A 22,988-nucleotide genomic window follows, 5' to 3' on the forward strand; every position below is an offset into this window, starting at 1 on the left:
AATAAGAAAAATTAAAAAATATGTGGTGTGTGGAGGTTGTGTAGATTTTTTCTTTTTTATATCTAAAATCTGTTTTTTTAAATGTTTTTAGTAAACTAGAAACTTGAAAGCCTACAAAAGATGATCTATCATATGTAAAGTCTTTTTTAAAAAATTGGCTAAATATGAAGCAAATAAAAAAATCCAAATTTGACTCTGCCCCTGATAAATCGAAATCAGAGTCGGAGTCAAATTTCCTGGATACTGACTCTGACTCAGTTAGTGCTAAGCCCTAACAACAATCAACCCTCATCGACAAGAATATACATGTTATAGTAGAAGGTTCCCATTAGTTTTCTTAACAAAAACTTGACAAAGGATTTGCTAATGTAGTGAAACATACAAAGGAAATATTTTAGCCACAAAAGGATTACACAAAAGTAAACCCACAAACTGATATGGTTTGTTGTGATACATTAGATTGTAAAGTTACTTTTATTGTAAAGTAAATTTAACGGATTCTATGAAGTTGCGTTAGTTTGTAAGTTTACTTTTGTATAATCTTTTTGTGTCTATAACATGTTTCAATATAAAAATATATAAAAAAAAAACCATGGAACTCTTGAAAAAGGTGCTAAATCTCTAGGATCTATTTTGTAATTTTCCCTTAATTGCAGAGGAAACAAAGACAAGACTAGGACAAACATACCGAGTCGAGTCGAATTTGAACAATGATACTCAAGGTCGATTAACATGTTTACTCGTTCAAACTTGAATAAAACTCGAACATCCTTGTCCGAACTCGGCTCATTAACCATTAATGTTGTTTGAGTTCGGCTCGACCTCGACAAAAAATAAATAAAACATTTGCTCGAGTTTGAATTTGAACTCGATTTTTTTTTAAAAAAAAATTATGAATCTTATCTTTTGATTTTAAAAAAGAAAAATTTACAAAAAGCTCTAATCATTTAACTATTCAACTAAATAGTTATGATTAAAATACTCTTATGGTATAATTTTTATAAAATAACTTATGGTTATAAATTAAAAAAATAATACATAAGATAAATGTAATAAATTAAACTATTTAATACATATAGATAACATAATAAATCAAAAGTTGTAGTTGCATGATATATTATTATACAAATTATCCTATACACACTTTGGGAACATAATATATATATATATATATTAAATAAGGTAAACTATAAATAAATTAATAATATATAATTAAGTATATAAAATATAACTAATCATATTTATATAAAACATATTACCAGCTTCTAAACGAGCTGAAACAAGTCAAGTCAAGCTTGAGTTTTGTTCACGAGTCTACACCGAGTCAATCCAAGTATATGAGTTTTGCTCGTTTAATATTCAAATCTATATTAATAATTACAAACTCATTTATTAACTAAACCGAATTGGAGTTGAATATACACGAGCCGAACTTGAATTGTTTACAAGCTGCTCTATTCATTTGCAGCCATAGACAGGACTATCTGTTTTTCATATAGGAAAAATAGAGAACATAAAAATGATTAAAAAAACATAAATGGATTTGTGGGAGCCAAATTACGGAAGCCATGCCCCGAGGCCACAAGGTGGACGTTATGGGTGGGCTGGAGGAGCCTCTTAAAATGCAAAATCGTGCCCAAAACATAATTATATTTAAAACTAGGGTAAAATTTAAAAAAAAAAAAGTGTAGGCTTACTTGACTGGATTGAAATCCAGATTATTATCATAAAGTGCTTATTTGTAAGACAAAACAAGGCATTTGGGTGAAATTTTCAATAATACTAAATATTCTTGGAGGAAAGAAAATGGTACAATATACGCAAGACCCTTGTGCTAAAAATCCATGCAACATGTGGCATTCAGTTTTTATCACCTAGCAAAAGGTAAATGATCTATGAAACATCAAATTTTTGCTAGAGTTTGAAAATCAGAAATTTCCCTTTTCCAATTTTCTCGATATTGAGAGGGGGAGAGATAAAGAGACGAAGAGAACCCACTATCCATGGGTGGGGGTAAAAGAATCATCAGCCCTATTTAACATTCCCCCCCACTCATGATGTACAGAAGGCCCTGAAGTGACGGTCGCCTACCCAACCTGTAGACGGTCTTCCCACCCAAACAACGTTGCAATGTACGTACGATCAAACCGGTTCTTCAAAATTTACATTAGTTCCCTGTTTGATTAACATCTTTTTTGTCGTCTTTTGTCTCAGGAGCACCTTCAGTCCCTTCGGCCATCACCACATCATTAGAAGTGGTTGGGCCTAGACTCGGATTCCCATTATCCAATTCCTGTTTGGAAGGATCAGAACTGGGGTTCTCATCAGTTGAAGCCCGCGATTCTTCAGCGGAAGTTCCATCATTCTTCTCCAATTCATCAGTGGATGATGAAGATTCAGCTACATCTGATTCACTAGGTTTTGATCCAACTTGAATCTCACCGTTGGGTAGAACGACATCGGTTGGATCACCAGAATCTGAAGTCTCCCTCCATTCAACCCATTCAGGTGGCTTATCAGTTTCACCATCTCCTGTTTCCCTTGAGTTTTCAGACATGAGACGTGTAGCGTCTTCTGATTTTGTTCCCGTTTCTGGAGAAGATGTTGCAGTGTCAACCAAGTCATCATCTTCACCAACAATGACATTATCATCACTGCTGCAATTAATAACGTCATCCCCCTCTGTATTAGGTGATGGAGAAGCAAGTGAGCCGGTTGAGCGTTCATTGGCAATTCTGTCATTCTCAAAAGCAAACCAGTTGGAATTTGTAAATAGTGAGCCACTGCACATACCAAGACAAAAACAAAAATACAAAAGTCAAGCAAGTGGGATTGTATATGAACAGAAAATCTTTATTATTTCTTTCCTCAGAGAATAGAAAATCTTTACTATGAAATCATAGTTTATATAACCGCAATCTGCAGAATGGTAAAAACACTTTTTTTTAATAGATAAACCTAAGAAAACAGCTCATTAGAACGTTATTCAGTATTCAATGCCCAAAAAATCCTTTAAAAGCTTATCCTCTGTATCATAGGGCAAAAAGAAGTAAGCCAAAGCACAATCACTATGAGACATGATCATTAACCTAGCGCATTTTTCAATGAGCAAAGCCAAAATCACAAGAAGCCAGGACTCGGGCATACAATCTTCCACAAATTCCAAAAATCAGCTCCCCTAGCCAATTGTAGGTTAAGCTGAGGTTCACGCCCAAAAGGCCAACTAGGCCCTTGAGTAAAGACTTGGGACTGGTGAAGACCTAATAAAATTCAACCTACATCAATATTGTACATATGCTAGCGCATAAAAGAATCTCTTTTTCCCACTCATCATGTGATGGACCAAAATCGAAGCTGATCTTTTTTTTTTTGGTGGGAGGGGTGTTATAGTCTAAAGTTATATGAAGCATTATGGCGACTAAAGAATTAAAATAATAATAATAATAATAATAAATAAATAAATAATAAAAAAAAAAGGAAAAGAAAAGAAAAAGCCCTGCAGAGAGGGTGCTATCTAAACATACTCCTATAACACTCGGAGAACAGAAGTTGCATGGCATGCAAATTGGAGAACACCCACACTAATTTGGCTAATGGATTAAGTAACTTACTATTTTTATCTTTTTAGCTTTTCCTACTTAGACCATTAACCTTTATCTTGGATGTTATTACAAAAAAACCCAACAAAACAAAACAAAAGCCAAAAAAATCCAACCAAAACAGAATGCCAAGAAGGACAACAGCTTTCCAAGGAAAACACTGATTTTCTAGTAAGGCACAGACAGACAGACAATAAAAAGGTAAAAAAAGACCTTATACCTACCTTTCTTGGTCATCTCCTAGCCGCAGAGAAGATAAAACAACTTCGGCAGATTCATCATCAAAATAGACATCCTGCCAAGTATCAAGAGAAGAAACTTATCCATTATTCATCAAATTCCTACTAAAGAAGCCTTCTATCAGAGAAAAGACACAAGTTATACATGACATGCATAAGTGAGAGTATGATCAAAACCATGCAAGCCTTGCGTCAAGCTCTTGATACTTTTGTTGTGTCTAAAATATCAACCATTATAGTAGATCACTTTTTTTTAATAAGCACATTATAGTAGATCACTCTAAAAAAGAAAAAAGAACCAACAAATGGCAATTGACCGTAAGCCCCTTCTGATATTCCTCCACTTTTTTCGATAGACTGGCCACACCCATTAGACTGTTATATATCCACCTCTAGACAAATGTAGTCACTTCCATTCCGTCAATTGACAATCCATCTTCTCAATAATGCCATATCAAATGGATTTCACTTTGAATGTCGACCCCAACAGAAGAACTATGTATTTCAAAGATATGTATGAAGCCTTAGAACCAAGAATAAGGACTAAACCTCCTGTCTTTTACTGCCCCCACTGAAACCAACAATGATTTCGCCAATTTAATTTTTAACCCCGAGATGGCTCCAAGCATAGGAAGAGCAAATGTAGATGTCAGGAATTATTTGCAGTATCCTCACAAAATATCGTGTCATCCCCAAATAGAGGATGAGACAAAATAAGCTCAGAATTTATTTGCGCCACCAAAAACCCTGATCACAGCCCCCTATCCACAGTGGCGGAAAGCATTCTACTCAATGCCTCCATAACCGCCACAAAGAGTGAAAGGGATAATGGATCATCCATTCTCGAGCCTCAAGAGTTACAGGAAAAACCCGTTCGTATGTCATTGATCAGAATAGCATGCAGTGGAGATACAATGTGAAATCCACATGCACCATTACTCTCTAAGTTGTTAACTCTCCCTTTTGACACCAATGGAAACCAAAGTGAGACCAACCAGCTTAGGTTGCCACCCAAACATTTTTGTATAGACGAGTGAAAAATGCAGAATGTGCTCTCTCTATCTATAGTGGGATATGGACGAGATGGAACTGTCAACTAGCCTCCAATGCTGTTGCTTCCATGTGTCAAGTTTGCCACTTGATGAAAGAACTTGAAATTCTTATCACCTTCCCCCACTAAAGTGACCTTATTTTTCTCTCCAACTCATATCTTCCTATAGGGTGATCGTCTCTAACTTGTTAACTATCTCGCCCTTGCTTGTCTCTTCATCCTTCGATAAAGTCGATTCATTTGCAACTACTTCAATCTCTTGAATTTCATTCAAAAGCAGTTTTTTTGCACTTGTTAGTATGGCCAAGCTATTCCTCATTCCACTTTTCAGAGTTTTCAGCTTGCTTGACACGATAAAACTAGGGAATCCTTGATAATCGTATGAAGCCCACTATTTCACCTTGTCCACAAAACCATTGGATGTTAGCCACATATTCTCGAATGAAATGAAACAAGAGGATGTTAACCAATAGCAAGCCTCCTTGGAGATACTAGACTTCCCAATATAAGGATATGAGATACTATCAATTTTTTACCATGTCAGGGGGTTGCAGTTGTTGGACCATTATAGTTGCCTCCGACCAATGAAAGGTCCACAAAGACTAGTCGAAAATGGAGTTGGAAAACTCTAACCATTGCAAAAGAAAAGTGTGTATTACTTGATCACTCACTCGGAAAGCAGTTATGTTAAAGTCACCCCCTATACAACAAGATACTCCCACCAACAGATCAAACCTGCCAACTCATGCCAAAACCTTTGTCTATCTCCATCCTCATTGGGTTCTTACACTCCTGCAACACTTAGAATAGTCAGAAACGTTGTTAAACATGCAATCTACAGTACCACCCTCATCTTTGGTAGCCCCTACCAACCTTGAACAACACCAATTCCCATGCAGACAACCCCACCATAAGCTATGCGCATTAGCTCTTACAAAGACCTGGAGAATCGTGAAGAAATGAGGGAAGAGGGCCGACTTGTAATGGCTCACAATGGCGAGATTCTTTCCCCCAGATAGAAAATTAGTTCCTTTTAGGGGTTTTTTTTTTTTTTTTTGGGGGGGGGGGGGGGGGGTGTGGTAAGACTTCCCTGGTCAACGCATATAACCACTTTACTACAATATTCTTATGGGTGCAAATCCCTCCAAAACCTGGTTAACCCATATCCTGTCCCTCTTAAAAAATATCCTATGATGTATACATTAGTACTACACGGTTTGGTTGGGTTTCTTTCTGAGACCAGTCCATTTGGGTCCATGGTTTGAAATTTTTTATTTTCTGTTCGGTTTCAGGCTTTGGTTTTACTACCCTGAAACCAACCAAATCATTAAAATTATACCTATATGCAGCAATGAGCGACGAAGACAAGGCAGGCAGGCAACAACAGCATGGAGAGAGACCAAAGGCGGCAATCGGCTCACATATGTAAGCCACATGGCACAGTTCAGTCTTCAAATGGTGCCGTTCCACCTTCTTCTTACTTTGTTTTTGTTTCTTATGACTATAAATAAGTATAATATTATGAACCAATTCCAGCTACTTGATTTAAAAAAACAGAACATCCAAGACTGGCACTAAAACCTAAGAAGGCTCTCCTGTCATCCTTCAAGGATTGCTCACACCTGTCACCAATAGATCATCCAATATTCATTGAAGAAGCCCCTCTCACCCCCCTGCTGGCAAGAATGATGGTATCCTTCACTATATCATTTGCACGTCCAGGAATGGGAACTGGTTACTGCGAGCACATCCTTCAGCATGGATTGTTGGTTATCTGCTCATATCTTCACTCCGAGCATCCTATCTCTAACTTCAAACCCAAGGAGTTTGCTCAAGTGGTAAAGGCCTTGGGCTTGGGGATATGCTCCCCCTAGGTCTAAGGTTCAAATCTCCTTGGGTGCAAACAATCTCTACGGGCCATTGGGGGATTTTCCCCTTGAATTACCCAAGGTGCACTTGCGGGAAACTCCTTGCCGAGGGCCTGTGCACCCCTGGGATTAGTCAGGACACTGTTCACGGACGGTGCCAATAAAAAAAAAAGGAGCGACTGGAACTAATCCTCAACCTGTCAGAGTTCAAGGGCAAAGTAGGTCCAGCCCTTTGCTTCCCTTCTTTCCAGATGACAATGAAGCCCCTTCTGCCGCCATTGTTGTATTTCGCCAAAGCCAAAAGGCAAACATGGTTCAAGCACTGTTGAGCTACACTCCATATCCAAATCTGGATGACTTCACAAATTTCTTCACCCCCGCTTCCATGCATAGAGCCTCCATTGTCATTTGGAGCCATCCCACACTCAACTTCCCCAGAAACATCGATCTCAAATGGGTCTCTGCTTCTTTCAGTGACTTGTAACAAGGAAACTCATTCCTTTACCAAAAGCTACAAAAACATAACTTCAATATTTACACTGCTCGAGAACAACATCATTTCAGGAGCACACTGTATGATTGCAGCCCACCCAAAGGAAACCATTGTGAGATCAGAAGATACTGATGGGGGTAAGGGCGACGGTGGAGAGAAGATGATTAATCTTCCTACAACGACATTAGCCTAAAACACTTAATGAATTTTACTGGTGACTAATCAAACTTCTTGGCTGAAACCTCAAGTAGCGAGAGACCTAAGGTCATTTCCAAATTAGCCAACTAGGCCAGTAAAAAACCATAGCGCTCTACAGACAAATTCAACATGAATAACCCAATGGGTTCTATATTTCTACTAGATGGAATATATTTGGATTGTTGCAAGGATAACCCCAGTTAACTCTGTTTGAAGGATCCAGCTTCCAACTCATACCAAAAAGTTTGTAATGTATTCCATACCTCATCATCTCGTTCAAGTGAGCCATGAGCCTGAAACATATGAACAAGTTACCCAAGTCAATGAACAATTATCTAACAAACAAACAGTAACAGGACATGGTAATAATCACAATGTTGGTGCTAATGGTAGCAGGAATAACAAGAAGACTGAGTAAGATTGTTTTGATAAATAAAAAAACTGAGCGAAGGATTAAATTAAGATCAGTCGACTGTGAAGTCAAGCATAGCATACACTGCTTCTATGATTATATAAGAAATGGAAGTACATAAAAATTGCTCAATCAAAAGACAGTACTCAGTTGTTGAATCAAGTTAGTCTTAATGAACTCCATCCCAATAAGTAACACAAGTTGGACTTGAAGCCAAAATAGGCAATCTAGTTGGATAAACAATCATCATGACAGTGTTTTGACCATATTCTCCAAGAGTCCAAGACAATGCAGACTAAAGTAGTTGCTAGTAGTTTTACATCAAATTCTAAAGAATGCAAGTGATATACACCATGAACTTCCCAAACAAGAAAAATATCACTGTCATTGTAGTAATTGAATATAATGTCCCCATCCCAAAATAGAAGAGGCTCATTTAAACCTAGCATCAAGAGTAGAATCCAGGGACTCGAGTTAATTAAATAAAAGACCACATACCAGGGATCTAGATTCCCCAAGGTTATTAAGTTCATATATAGTCTTGGGACAACAAATTGAGATTGTCTATTTATATTAGGAGAAGAGAAGAAACAACAAAGATGGGCAAATGTCCTTATCAGTTTGTTTCTGAATAGAGCACCTATTGAGAAACTCCATTGTGATTTCTTTTGGAGTGGCCTGGGGGATGAATTCAAATTCCATCTAGTAAAGTGGGATAAGTTATGCTCCTCAATCTCATCTAGTGGGCTAGGTATTAGAAACTTGAGGGTTTTCAATTGGGCCCTTTCTTGGGAAATGGTTGTGGAGATACAATATGGAACCGGAAGTTTTATGGAAGTCGGTGATTGACTTCAAGTATGGAGGCTTGTGGGGGAGGTGGAGCACTAGAGAGGTACATGGGGCATATGAGTGGAAGCCTGGAAGCAAAATAGACTTGTGCTGGGAGATGGCTCTAGAATCAAATTCTGGTTTTGACCTATGGTGTGGAGATAACGCCCTCAAGGACTCATACCCTTCAGTTTTCAGGATTGCATGTGAGAAAGAAGCTTTAGTGGCTGATCTCATAGGGATTGCTTTACCCAGTCCAATGGAATGTAAGCTTTACCAGGGTGGCCCAGTTTTCAGGATTGCATGTGAGAAAGAAGCTTTAGTGGCTGATATCATAGGGATTGCTTGACCCAATCCAATGGAATGTAAGCTTTACCAGGGTGGCCCAAGATAGGGAAGTTGACAGCTTTGCGGATTTCTTTAGACACTTGTACTCCATTCATTCGAGCCCTCAAGGTCCTGACACGTTGTGGCGGGTACCTGCAGGAAAAGGTACATTCTTGGTTCGCTTTTTCAATAAGGCGCCTCCCAAAGCGGTGTTCTTTGCTTGGACAACGTCTCTGGGAAGGATTTTGACGATGGATAACCTATGGAAACGCAGGGTGATTATAGTCGACCGGTGTTGTATGAGCAAAAAAAGTGGGGAGACTGTGTATCATCTTCTACTATATTGTGAGGTTGCTAGAGCGTTGTGGGAAGATGTATTCAGACGGTTACAGCTAGCCTGGATTATGCCTGCCATTGTGGTTGAACTTCTGGCAGGTTGGACAAATTTAGGCAGTATTTTACAAATTACAGTTGTGTGGAAGATGGTTCATATTTGTATTCTGTGGTGCTTATGGTAGGAGTGTAATGACCGGACGTTCGAAGACAAGGAGCGCTCTTTAGTAGAGCTTAGATTATTTTTTGTTAGAAGCTTATTTCTTTGGGCCAAAGCCATTGATTTCAATGGCCTTGATTTTCATTATTTCCCTGCTTCCATTTCTTCTTCGTAGGTAGGTGTTGACTCTTGTATACCATCTGGGCTATGCCTATTCTTATTAATATAATTGTTTACCTATCAAAAAAAGGATATAATATAGACTCTGTATTTTATTTGCCAAATCTGTCTGGGTTGCTAACTTGATTTACTCCTTGACATTATGGCAAACGCCCACCCACCCTTCTAATGCCATCATACTAAAAAGATAACATACTTTTTTATCATCTACAAAGATTACAAAGAACTAAACAAGAGCTATTTGAAGTTTTAAAGGCACCTCATCAATATCATCATTACTGTAAATGCCATATCGAAAAGCCTGGCTTAAGTTATTTGCTAGGGCTGCAACATCATAGTCTCTATCTTGGTAATCGTCATCATCACTATCCCTATTCCGATCATGAAGTGCTGTTGGCCGCCTGTTAAAAATGATTGAACCATGATAAGGATCAAAACATGCAGGGGAGAAAATAAAATGATAAGAATCAGTCACATTTATAGTAGATATGATTATGACCAGCTCAATTTCTCAATTTGATATCCAGGTCCTCGAGGGATGAAAGGATAAGCATGAAATATTCAAGGTTAAATAAGTTCTATGAGGCTCCGACCCATGCCTCTGACTTGCTCACACATTAACAGCAGTCGCCGTAAATAAGCAATATTCCATCACAACAGCCAAAATCGTGAGCAAAGCAAGTAAACTATGTCTAATAACGAGAAAACCAATCATCAAATTGATGACACGCCCATTTTTTCTTTACAAATTTCCTTTTTGCAAGCATGAAGGAAACATACCCACAGGCCCACTGATAGACATTTTCCACCGCATTCTGCTTTGATAGAACATTTGTGTACCAATCATTCCATTCACTATTCTCCTGTCATAGAAACACCTCTGAAAGAATGAGTCTTGATGAAATGACAAAAGGGCAAATACTAATTACATTCAAAGTGCGTGCCCATGATGGAACCAACAGAATAAAAAAATATTACTGTCAAGGACTTTTGATATAAATTCTACCATATCTCAATCATAGATCTTATACAGACAGTTGGAACAACCAAAATTGCAGACTAACAAACTTTTAAGGCCCAAAGAGCCATCATACTGAACCAGATAACAATAAGAAGTCACAATATAAATACATCAACAAAGACAACGACAGCGACATCTACTCGAGACTTAGGAATAAACCTGCAAATATGCCTGAATCTGACTGCAGCTATTCCCCAATTGAACAAGTTTGTTAGATATACGCGTTAAGTGTCCAATATTCCCTGTCCTTGGAGGTGATCTACCCTCAGCAGGGACAGTTGGCTGCAGAAGAGAATTTAGAAACATAATATTAAATGCTGTTTCCACATATGCAGCCAAAAACAGAAAAAGAAAACGAGGCATATACTGAGATGGAGACATAAATTATTATAATAGAATGGATGACTACCTTGTTTGAATCAGTTTCCAATTTATTATTTTTTTCAGCTTCAAGAATTCTCGTAACAAGATTGCACTCCTGAAGAAGATGATCAATAAGAGGAGCATTCTTGCTCTCCAAACATGACATTAGTATGCTCTCTATGTGATGATGGAGGAAGTTATTGTACGGATACCTTCAAAAGCAGAGGAACAAGGTTTAAATCCAAGCACTCTTCATAAGCAACATATCTATAAAAAAAAAACTTACTCAAAGAACAAGTCTAAAATTCTCTGTACAGCTCCAAGGCGAATTAATTCCTTTTCTGCAGCTTCACTGCCAACAGTCACCAAGACCGAGATGAACTCCACAATCTGAAAAATTCCATGATCAGTGAAAACAGCATAAGATTGAATATAGCTAACCGGCATCCATGAATATGATCAAGTAATACTGGTTTTGCTGATATCTAAAAACACCCAAACAAAGAGGATAAAAACCAGGACAGTCCATGATTATAGAGGAATGACAATAAAATATCCCATGCTTGTATTAAACCAAAACGGATCTTAAATAGTACCTTTAAGCGATGTTTTCCAAGAGGTGGTTGTAACTTGCCATAAGTAGTTAATAGGACATTCTCCGCGGATGAAACATCCAAAAGCTTGAGTAAATCACCTGCAGTACAAAATCTGATCAATATTTGCTTGTCGCCCGACAAAAATGCACTCAAAAAACTAATTAAATAGACATAATGCTCTCCCCCAAGACCACTGTACCAATCCTAACACTAGAATCCCGACTAATTTAATTCCCTTTGTCCAATATTATGATGCCAATCAACTCAGCAGCTTCAGTGTCCTCCATGGCCAGTCTCTGTCTTGCAGGTAATTTTAAACTTATAACCCAATTACCATGGAATTTTAAATCTTTCCAAGGATAGATATAACTTTTTTAAGTAAAATACGACATTGACAACCCATATACATCCTTAAGTAAAGTTTTCCGGCAAGAGTCTACGGTTTACCCACATGCTAGGTCTGTTGCCCTATGCTTATGTGCATGTTCTTGTCACCCTCAACCAAAACAGCAAACTTGTTTTTATAACATACCAAATCAAAACAATTTTTTATAACTCAACATGTGCATTTTGTCGACATACATATATATACATAACTCAAGGTCCTTGCCCCTCTGAAAATGCCCACAATCCTGGAGATTATGGAATATGGTCTAAGCAAAGTCTAGGAATTCTTTGTTGGGACCCTCCCAGAGACATAGCTTTCCCATTCAAGAAAAAGTCCCTATTATTAGCCATATGAAGGTATCCCCTACCAATGGAATATCGATGAGATTGCTCAAAGATGAACTCAGAGAATTCCAACATGGCTGAACTGGAGAGAGCAGCTCCTAATTTCACACTGAAATCTGACAAAAATTAACATCTCCCCCTATGCAGCATGGCACATCCCTCCAACTCATCATCCCATTAGCATCTTCTATCTCAGTCTGAGCTGGGCCCTAAACCCCTACAAAAGCGTATACAGATTGATCTTCCACATTTGTGAATGAGCAAGCCACTATGAAATCCCTTCTGCACATCTTTTTTTCTACAATGTACCATCCCATGTAATCAAAATCCCCCTTGATGCACCTGATGAAGCTAGATAAAAATACTCTATATATAGCCATTTCCATCAACTATGTGCAATATTGTCTGTCAAATGCTTGAATTCAGTTTCTTGGAGACAGATACATCAGCCATTCATTTTATTAATAAGTACTACACCCAAAGCTATTTGTCCTCCTCATTTAAGCCCAAACTCCAAGTAAGATCCTTGTCTTCATGGGAAACTGAGTTCAGCCCTCCTCTTCATCCTACTCCAGCTAGAGCTACCCGTCTTCGAGTAATGTTTTTTTTTTTTAATAGTTTACATCTCGTTTAAGACTCCCTCCTCCCAACAGTGTAATGCTGCTAGCATTCCACTAAAATAACAAGGCTTTGCAGCGTGCAGGCTCTACGCCCAACTCCACTTGAGAGCTAACATCAGCTCTTTCAGAACTGAGAGAGATGAAAGCCTGTTGCGACGTGCCTGCAATATCAAGCATCTTTTCTCATGGCAACCCACAATGACAAAAGCTGGTAATGAAACCTTCTATGCCTTCTAACCCACTTGTCGTCAACCACTGTCACCTCAAGCCAACGAGGCACCACCCTGCATTGCATTAATCATGTACAAGGGAGGCAGAAGACCCGGTGGCCGGATCCAGACCCAAACTGTAACTTCTAGTTGGCATTTGGCAATGTCCTAATCAAGACTCATTGGAGTTGTGGCCTCAGCCCACGTTTTGATAGTCCATTTTAGAACGGGTTGATTTGCTTTAAGACCAGTCAGGATCTCAACAAAATATATCTTCTCAGCTTTCTAACAATAAGTGCAAGCATAGTATATTGAAAAGGAAACAACAAATTCCCATTCTCAATTCCAAAAGGATCACACAAAAAGGGGCATTGAAAGCATAAAACACATCATGTGAAAAACAAATCCCACATATTTCTGGAAAGCATCTTTCTGGTGCTAAAACATATGATTTTGGAAAGCATTACTTTTTTTTTTTGATAATTGTAAGTATATTAATAAAAGAATAGGCAAAAGCCATGTTCAGTACAAAGAATGTCCTAGCTAAGTAGGAACATTGGAAATAAGGAAAGCATGGAAATCTTGGCCATTAAAATTAACGGAATTAGCCCAAGTACATAGGGTTCTAAACAAGAAAGCCTTTAGTTCCTCTATTGATCTTTCCTTGTCTTCAAAAGTCCGTTCGTTACGCTCCTGCCATAGACACCACATGACACAAATAGGCACCATCTTCCATATAGCCTTGATCTGTTTGTTACCTCTTAAATCTGTCCAACTCAATGTTTTTAATTTCGCACCGTACCGGCCGGTACGGCCGAAATTTTTCGTTTCGGCCGTCCGGCCGGTACAGGTACTATATATGTTCCGTACCGGACGGTACCGGCCGTTTCGGCCTAAATTTCGGCCTGTATCGGCCTGTACCGGCCTATATTTCGGCCGGTACCGGCCGATATTTCGGCCTGTGTTTTTTTTTTTTTTTTCATTTTTTCAAACTACAAGTTTATTTTTTGACCCCCAATTTAGATTAGACTATTTATAATTTATATGTATGTATGTATTTATATATAATTTATTCATATATAAACTATTATTTTAGAATATAATTGTTATATATATTTATATATATAATTTATTCATATATCGACTATCCCGAAACGGTACACGAAACGGTACCGGTACCGAAATATTTCGTTCCAGTGTCTTGACCGGTACGCCATCCGGTACGGTATTCAAAACATTGGTCCAACTAGCCAACATCTCCACCACGGACTCGGGCATAACCCATCCCAAGTCTAATCTTCTGAATACTTCATTCCATATCCCTCTAGCTATATCACAAATAATGTGAAAAACAAATACCCATGCATCGCCTACAACAATTCAACATCCTCTAACAAAAACTACCACACACTCATAATACTTCCAAAACCTTTCACATCCCAAGACACCTTGCACTTGTTCTATGTCACATCCTCATCACTGTGTCATTATGAGAGAGACCAAAAACCTCACTATTATAGTAGTTTTAGGAAAATTAACAAAAAATGGGAAGGCAAAAGTAAATAGCTTATGGAAATTCAACAGAAAAACACAAGTAATGTTTGCAAGAGATAGTTCCCAAATAGAATTAAAAAATATATATACAGGGAAAGCAAGTGTTAATTAAACTAAAAAACACCAACATAAAAGGCGCCCTTACTTAGGCTCTCTAGCATGCCTTCAATTGTCTCAGGATTAGCAGTTACTGTAGATCCCTGAGTAACTTGGCGGTTGTATGTATGATACATTCCCAAGGTTTGCCTCTTGGGGTCTAACAAAGATATGCAAACAGATAATGAGTTGACCAGAACAGACTTTGGTCGTGAGTCTTCCAAAGCATGACGAAATAGCCTTCCTATAAAACTGCAAACACAAAAACATAGGAACTTAATAGAATCAGCAGAAAAACCATATCAGAACTATAAGTACATTTTCTCCTCGACAAGAGACAAAAACTACATGCTACCTTGGGCTGGAAATTTTAGCAGAAAGCCCGGGTGGAGCAAATCGTGTACTAGCACAAAGTGTTTCTGCTGCATTAACATGAACTTCAGGAGAGTCCTGCAAAAACAAAGTCCCATAAACATTTCTGTAACATCAAACCACAGTTCATCTACCACTAAATCCTACACATTAAACAGATGGTCCCCAAATCAAAACAAGCAATACAGCAAAATAAGTGCAGTGTACACTGGCATGATACCAGATAACTATCTAATGCCAGATTATAGAGCCTCAATTCTGCATATCTGTGAGCAAAAACAGACAGTATTGAACCTTTAGAGAGTTTTTAAAAAAAAAATAAGTTCTCAAACACATTAAAGTTGGCGTAATATTTACCAGCAGGCGGTTAACAAACATAATATTTGGAGGGGTAGCAAATTCAAGTGTGTATGTACCCAAGCACATGCATCTAGACATTTGCAACACCAAATCACCATCAAAATGTTAAAAACTATTTTATCCTACATATTCATGTATGCACAATCTCAATCCATTGTAGAATAGTAAGACTCCAAGTGATGGTGTGGCAATGGCAGGTATCCATCCATCCCTGTTGTGACTCTCTCTCTCTCTCTCTCTCTCTGTGTTTTGGTATTCACATTACTGTTCGCTAAACCGTCTGCAGTTTCCAAGATATCTTGAATTTCCAGCAAGTGGTCTTCTTCAAGAAACAACGCTATGCTTTATTTCGCATCTTTTCCAGCCCGTAATCAGCATTCCATGAACCATGAACATGTTCTTCTACAATTTAAGCCCTTAAACCACAACTTCCAAATCACAGCCCACCATATAAGCATTCATAGGCAGGTTACCAACAAAACCTATCCTATTTCACCAAGGTTCCTATGTACTAGAATATCAAAGACGTAAAAGTAAAAGCCCTGTGATTCAAAACCTCATAAATAAGAAAAGAAGTACAGGATATTACGTACAGAAATCTTACATAAAATAAAAGGCTAAAATAAAGCTAGAGATGAGCTAGGCAATGGGTATATTCCAAAGCCAATCCAGACAAGCATTGTTAATTGTAAAGGCTTTTTTAACTAGGGGAAATAAGATAAAGTATTTTGTGTTCCCCAAAATGTTTAGTCAAGATTACAGAGTAGGAAGTTCGTGACACCACCAATAGGAATACGGAGGAACATTTTCCTTATATCTCTTGCACCCTCTTAGTCAGGGTTGTCTCTGTACATACTGGGCTAGGCCTATTCTTGGAGTAATATAATTTGTTTACTTATAAAAAAAAAAAGGAATACGGAGGAACATGCATAGAGCAACAGTACAATAAAAACCAGGAAAAAAGAGATCAACTGAGCACCAAGACATAACCATTCACATTGGCAGGTTTTCAGTACAACTAATATTACTTACTGAAGAATTGAACTTGTCCACAATCATCTCTAGCACATCTGTGTCTTCTATCCACTGCATTGCTTCCATATAGTTTGTATACATATGTTCGTCAGCACCAATCAGGCGTATTAAAACCTGTTCAACAAGGAAACAGGTTCTCAAAAATATTCTACAAACAGAAGAGTGCAAGAACTTTTTTTTTTTTTAAGCAGAAGAATGCTAGAACTTTAACAGCTGGTGGATTTTCTTTTAATGGTGTATGCGGTTAAAAGTTCAAAATGCCAATCACTGTCACTAAACCTAAAACAACCAGAAGATGTGAAATAAATTAGCAATAAAAAAAATTAAAGCACCAGCAAACACTGATGCCGGTGGTACAAACAATTAACATCACAAGCATCCAAAACCCATGAAATACTGGATGAGACCACAAGAACACACAAGCATGCAGACAGCAGCTAGCATAGAGGTGCAATTGAAATGGAAAAAACCCCATAAGGCTCTCAGATCCAAAAGCAATAAATAATAGTAATTGACAACTAACCTCCATGATAGATGTAATCCCAATCAGATCAACTAGCTTCTTGACTATATCCTGATGAGCCTGGATAGATGCAAAAGGCCAGGGATAGTTAGACATTAAAAGAAAGAAAGAAAGAGGTCAGATTATTGACAGGGCAGCGGCTTATAACAGTTGAAAACCTATTAGTTCATGAGTATAGTGTCGCTTTTTCATGCTATATGGGGAGTTCAATACTTAGCTAAATATGGAGGGGTACTTTGTTCTTGTAGAATAGGACGTCGTGTGCTTAGGGTTTAGTTTAGTGGTTTTTTTCTCATTTCCTTTTACTTAGATGGTCTTTTGTATATTTCTCGTGTACTTAGATACACTTTTTGGTTTTTAATTTGTGTATGTTTGTGTGTGTGACAAGTTCAAATGTCACAGTCCACAGGTCACTATTCTTCTCACTAGTACCTTAAAATTTCACTCCATTTCCTGAAACTAGGAAAATATCAAGAGTTTTTTAAGTTATTTTTCATAATGATCACACTAATTTGGTGATCCATTACATTTATAAACTTCATAAAAGCTCATCTGCTACCATGACGAGCGTTCATCACATTTTAAGGGCAGAAATGTCCCCATGTAAGGAAAGTAACTAGGTAAAGATGATCATTAAACTTCCTTCAACTCAGCGAGACACAAACTTGTTTTCACAAATTTTGAACACAGAAGGTTGACAGAAGAGATAAGAGGCACTCTAACAGCCGTAGGTTGGAGAAAGAGTCAATCTACTAGCCCCTTTATCTCTAATGCATAATCACATATGGAATGCGGCTACAGTTACTCAATTAAGAAAAGGGGAGCAGATACAGAGGCACATAGACATTTTTACACCATAACAGAAAAACATAAATAAAAGCCTAAAACCCAACAGGTGGCATAATAGTCCTGGGGCGAGCCGTATAAACCAGACGTCCTGCGTTTCATCCACATTCACACTCTTGGAGCCATCAGGTAGGGAAAATCTCCCATTGAACTACCCGATGTGCACTTACAAGAAACTTCTTACCGAAAGCTTGTGCACACTCGAGATTAGTCAAGACTCTGTCCCGGAGACCCAATGCTAATAAAAAAATAAAAAATAAAGCAGCACCTTCCTTAGTGGCCTCTTCAATGAAATATGAAATTACATCTATGCTACTACAAAATTTGAGTGGGTTTTTTTTTTTTTTCCTTTCCTTTTTTTTAATAGTATTTCTAGCAATGGTGTGCAAATGACAGATATATATATTGTAACTTATGAGAAGCATTGGACATCTCGCAATAATTATTAAGAGTAAAAGCATAACCATCTAGAATAATTTGAGAAAAAACAATACACTTACTTGAATATAATGCATAAAAGGAACTGTCTTACGCAACAACAGGGATATGACAACCTAGCAATAAGAAATCAGAACACAAAAGGCCACAGATTACATGTTATTGATAATACCTTTTAACATAAAAAGAAGAAGAAGAAAGAGCTCAAATACAGTATATAACTACGAGTTCATATAGACAAAGGGACCATCCTACCAAATTAGAAGATAAACCTAGAAGTTCAAAAAAGAAGTACCTTGCTAAAGTACCCAGCCAATAGAGTGATATGGGGATGTTCTGGTTCCACAAAGGAAAATAGCAAGTTCATCGACTGCCAACAAGCAATGGACAAAATAAATCAGTAATTAAAGTAAGTTTTTTCTTTTCTTTTTATCAGTAGTAATTGAGAAGTAAGGTTTCAAAGACAGCAGGATGGGAGTTCCTCACCTCCTCATCCTCAACCAGTGTTTTGAGTATTATATCAACTTCACAAGTAAAAATCTCACAGGCAATAAAAGGAAACCTGTGAAAACAATAAGTTGAGAATATCAATCATGAGATACATTCAGGTTGACATGACCATCTGGGAGACAAAAGTACCCTACTTGAAAGTTCGCCTCTTTTCTGAATCCTCGGGAGCTTCTTCCACAATATATCGAATGAGCTGTTCAACCTGAGTTCTTTCTCTCAAACTGCAAGAAAAAGAAAGTTCAAGGACATAAAACAAGGCCAAAAGAAGATTAGAGTGATTTTTTTCTATTTATATTAGTGAAATGTGAACCTAAGACTTGCTGAAACCGTCTCAACTTTGAAAACTTTAACAATACCTAAGTTTTCATGTTTTTTAAAATCGAGGCCGCAGTTCAATTTCGCAATATTGATTCTTGATCCTCAACAAACTCCGAATTAGGTACCTCCTTCAATCTCTCGTTTGTGTGTTTTGTATATTATAACCCTTTTCTCACGTTACTATTAATTTCTTCAAACAGGTGAAGAAAAAAGAAAATTATAGTCTAAACACCTAAGATATCACAGCCAACCCAGGTGATGGCTTCAACTAAGTTGGCTCGGAATGAAGTTTTTACATATCCTCAAGGCGACAATGGACCTTCACAGCCCTCTATTTTCCCTCAGTCATCTTCTTATGGTGTCAACACAGTTATGGGGATACCTTCAAATGTCGCTGCATTTGTTGATGGTGAGAGGATGTTTCTTTGGTAAATGATGTTGTGGATTCCTTATGTACTTTGGATGAAGATGATGAGATGTTTTGGGATGATGAGGTGTTTTCGGATGATGGGTCTATGCAGGGGCTTAATCTGCAATTGGTTTGTAAGGAGTTTGGGGTAGGTGCTTCTATAAACGGATTGGAGGATTCTAGGGATGAGCCTAGCCCTATCTATTCTTTGCCTCCAGTGCCTTTATGGGTAGGTTTACATTCGGATTGGGTTCTTCATAAGGTAGATGAAATTCATGATTGTGTAGGGATTTCTTGTGATGGTTTTGAAGATCAATTTACAGCTCTTCTCGTTGCTATTGAGGCGGGACAGCCTCTTTTGGCTAGATATGCTTCTAAAACAGAAAAGGAGCTAAAGAGACTTTCATGTTCTATCAATTACGACGCAAGAGAAGGAAGTGCCAGTAGGGGAAGGCAAAAAGATAGGGTGACCATTGGTGTTTTATGAAGCCTAAGTTCCTTTCATGGAATTTTCTGGGGCTGAATGACCCTAGCAAGATGGGAGGGTTTGGTCTAGGTTGGACAGATTTATTATCTCTCCTTCTTGGGAGATTCACTTTCCTGACCTATGCCAAAAACGCCTTGCCTATGTTCTTATCAATTTCCCATTTTATTGGATTGTGGGGGTCTCCATGAGGGGTAGAGATACTTTAAATTTGAGAACATGTGGCTGAAAATAGATAGGTTTACGGACAAGGTTGGACCGTGGTGGTCCTCATATAAGTTTTCGGGTACTCCTAGTTTTGTTATAAACGGGAAACTTAAAGCCCTGAAAAATGATTTGAAAAAATGGAAAATGGAATATGGAAGTCTTTGGGAACATTATTGATCATAGGAATACTCTTTTCGAGGAGCTACATTGTTTTGATGAAAAAGGGGTTGATGGGGGCTCTCTTAGTTGAAGACAAGGCAAGGAAAATTGATGTTGAGCCTGAGCTTGAAAAAATCACTCTTATGGAGGAGATTTCTTGTAGACAAAAATCTCGGACCCTTAGGTTGAAGGAAGGGGATAAGTGTACAAAGTTTTCATAGAGTGGTAAATTCCCATCGAAGAAATAATGCCATTGAGGTCCTTCATTCGGAAGGTAGGGTTCTTTTGGATAGTGCTGAAATTAAGAATCACATTATTCACTTTTATGATGAGCTTCTCACGTAGCAATATCTTTGGAGACCTAAGGCTTCTCACTTTCAAGCTTGACGCTGCTTTGAAGCATAGTAATAGTGCCTTCAATGCCCAAAGATAGTGCCAGTGGAGAACGTTAGCAACACTCGCCAGTTGGCCAGCACACTTGGGTGTAAGGTAGCCTCTCTTCCCAAGACATATTAGGGACTGCCGTTGAGGGCTGCCTCATGGACTCTATCAATTTGGGATGCAGTTATTGAACAGATAGAATGAAAATTGGCACGGTAAAAGAGATTGTACTTGTCGAAAGGGGGCCGGTTGACTATCACTAAGAGTACTCTTTCTAACTTACCAACATATTTTCTATCTTTGTTTCCAATTCCAGCTAGTGAGGCGGCTAGGATCAAAAAACTCTACCGCGGTTTCTTATGGAGCAGGATGGGGGATGAATTCAAATTTCATCTCATTGGTTGGGATAAGGTGGGTTGGGTATAAAAAAATATGAGAACATTCAATCGGGCCCTACTTGGAAAATGGCTATGGAGGTATAAACTGGAACCAAAAGCCCTATGGAAATTGGTGGTTGATTACAAATACAGAAGCTTGTGGGGTGGTTGGTGTACTGGAGAGGTGAATGGGGCCTATGAAGTGGGGGTTTAGATGCACATTAGGCAAGGGTGGGGGGTGTTTAATCGACATACTAAATTATTGCTGGGTGGGGATTCCCGGATAAAGTTTTGCAAGAACATATGGTGCGGGGATGAGGCTCTAAAGGATTCTTTTCCATTTGTTTTCTGAGTGGCACGTGATCAAGAAGCTTCAGTAGCAGACTTCATGTTTCGATCAAGGGACCAAGTTTAGTAGAATATCACTTTCAGCAGAGCGGCGCAAGATTGGGAAGTAGACAGCTTTGAGGCTTTTTCCAGCCTACTATATTCTCTGAAGCCCAATGGACAACGAGCCAATACGATGTGGTGGGCACCTGCAGATAAGTGTGCATTCTCGGTTTGATCCTTCTATAAGTCCCTTACACAATTTGTAACACCCCGGTCCCGGATGAGTCAGAGAGTTACTACATGTTACTTATAAACCTGTCTCTCAACATCTAAAATCCCCAAAGATTTCGAAAACAATAATTTTTTTTTTTATAAATAAAAATATTATATATATATATATATATCAAAATGAGTAACCAAGTACACTGATGTATACAAGAGAACACCTTGCCCATAATAGAAAACCCCTAATAACCCAAAAAGTTGGTGAAAAACAGCCCAAAATACACCAAGCCCGACCCCAACCCCTTGTTTCCCGTAGAACTAAAACTCTGTCCAAAAACCCCACCCGAACCCCTTGTTTCCCGTCTTCACATTGCCTTCCCTTTAGACTTTCCTCTAGTTGAGCTACCACCCTTAGCGTCGTAATTGATTGTCAAAAAAAGACGTAACTCCCTGCTTTTCTTGAAACTTGATTTGATTTCAAGCGAGATTTCGAAAACAATAATCCATCTCATATTTTCCAAATAGACACATAATTTTAGATCTATAAATACAATCTATATAAAATTATAATTCCACGCTAAACATGACTTAAATGAAACATCTCAAATAAATCAAACTCAATATCAAAATAAACATCAAATGGCAAGAAAGCATACTGACTTATAAACTAGATGTAGTAATATAAATATACTTAAAACAATTTCTTTACTATGCTTTACAAATGCTATACGACAAAGTATTAAAAGTGGCTTATTTATACTATTCAACAAATATGTAGGTAGGAACCAAAAACAAAAATAGTTCCTTATGAAAATCCAAACGGAATACTAGAGAAAGACAAAACCGTGCAATAAAGTCTGGGCTCACCGAGAGAAATGGCCAGGGATGATGGAAGCGGTGGCTGGCTAGGTCGACGGTGTACGGAGCGGCTGAAGAGCAGAGAGAGAGAGACTGAGAGAAAGAGTCGTGAGAGGAAGACACGGTGAAAGCGATAAAGGCTTACCATGAGGGGTGGAGGTCGTGCACGGTGGTGCAACCATGGACGGAGAGCTGAGCACAGCGTTAGTAGTGATCAAGAGATCGAATTGTGTCCCAAGCCCTCATCTATCTACTGCGAACGAACGTGCGTGAGAAC

At 38.2% G+C, this 22,988-nt stretch overlaps 1 protein-coding gene across 2 annotated transcripts in view; it reads right to left on the bottom strand.

Moving 5' to 3' along the window:
- Positions 1-1,759: 1,759 nt before the first annotated feature.
- LOC109011213 (serine/threonine-protein phosphatase 6 regulatory subunit 3-like) overlaps positions 1,760-22,988 on the bottom strand; it is a 29,999-nt gene continuing 8,770 nt past the window's right edge. The window contains exons 3-19 of one of the 2 annotated variants that reach the window (XM_018992322.2): positions 19,098-19,184; positions 18,940-19,015; positions 18,749-18,823; positions 18,516-18,569; positions 17,170-17,229; positions 16,644-16,760; positions 15,235-15,329; positions 14,929-15,131; positions 11,669-11,766; positions 11,359-11,462; positions 11,119-11,284; positions 10,869-10,991; positions 10,469-10,551; positions 9,948-10,089; positions 7,712-7,741; positions 3,824-3,894; positions 1,760-2,735 (exon numbers count right to left, since the gene is read on the bottom strand). In XM_018992322.2, coding sequence (XP_018847867.2) covers positions 2,168-2,735; positions 3,824-3,894; positions 7,712-7,741; positions 9,948-10,089; positions 10,469-10,551; positions 10,869-10,991; positions 11,119-11,284; positions 11,359-11,462; positions 11,669-11,766; positions 14,929-15,131; positions 15,235-15,329; positions 16,644-16,760; positions 17,170-17,229; positions 18,516-18,569; positions 18,749-18,823; positions 18,940-19,015; positions 19,098-19,184 — 2,152 coding nt within the window. In that variant the 3' untranslated portion in view covers positions 1,760-2,167. Of the gene's footprint in view, positions 2,784-3,823; positions 3,895-7,711; positions 7,742-9,947; positions 10,090-10,468; positions 10,552-10,868; positions 10,992-11,118; positions 11,285-11,358; positions 11,463-11,668; positions 11,767-14,928; positions 15,132-15,234; positions 15,330-16,643; positions 16,761-17,169; positions 17,230-18,515; positions 18,570-18,748; positions 18,824-18,939; positions 19,016-19,097; positions 19,185-22,988 lie in introns of both variants that reach the window. The other variant, XM_018992321.2, reaches the window with a different exon arrangement.

This window comes from Juglans regia, chromosome 4, assembly GCF_001411555.2.
Source record: "Juglans regia cultivar Chandler chromosome 4, Walnut 2.0, whole genome shotgun sequence".
NCBI lineage: Eukaryota > Viridiplantae > Streptophyta > Magnoliopsida > Fagales > Juglandaceae > Juglans > Juglans regia.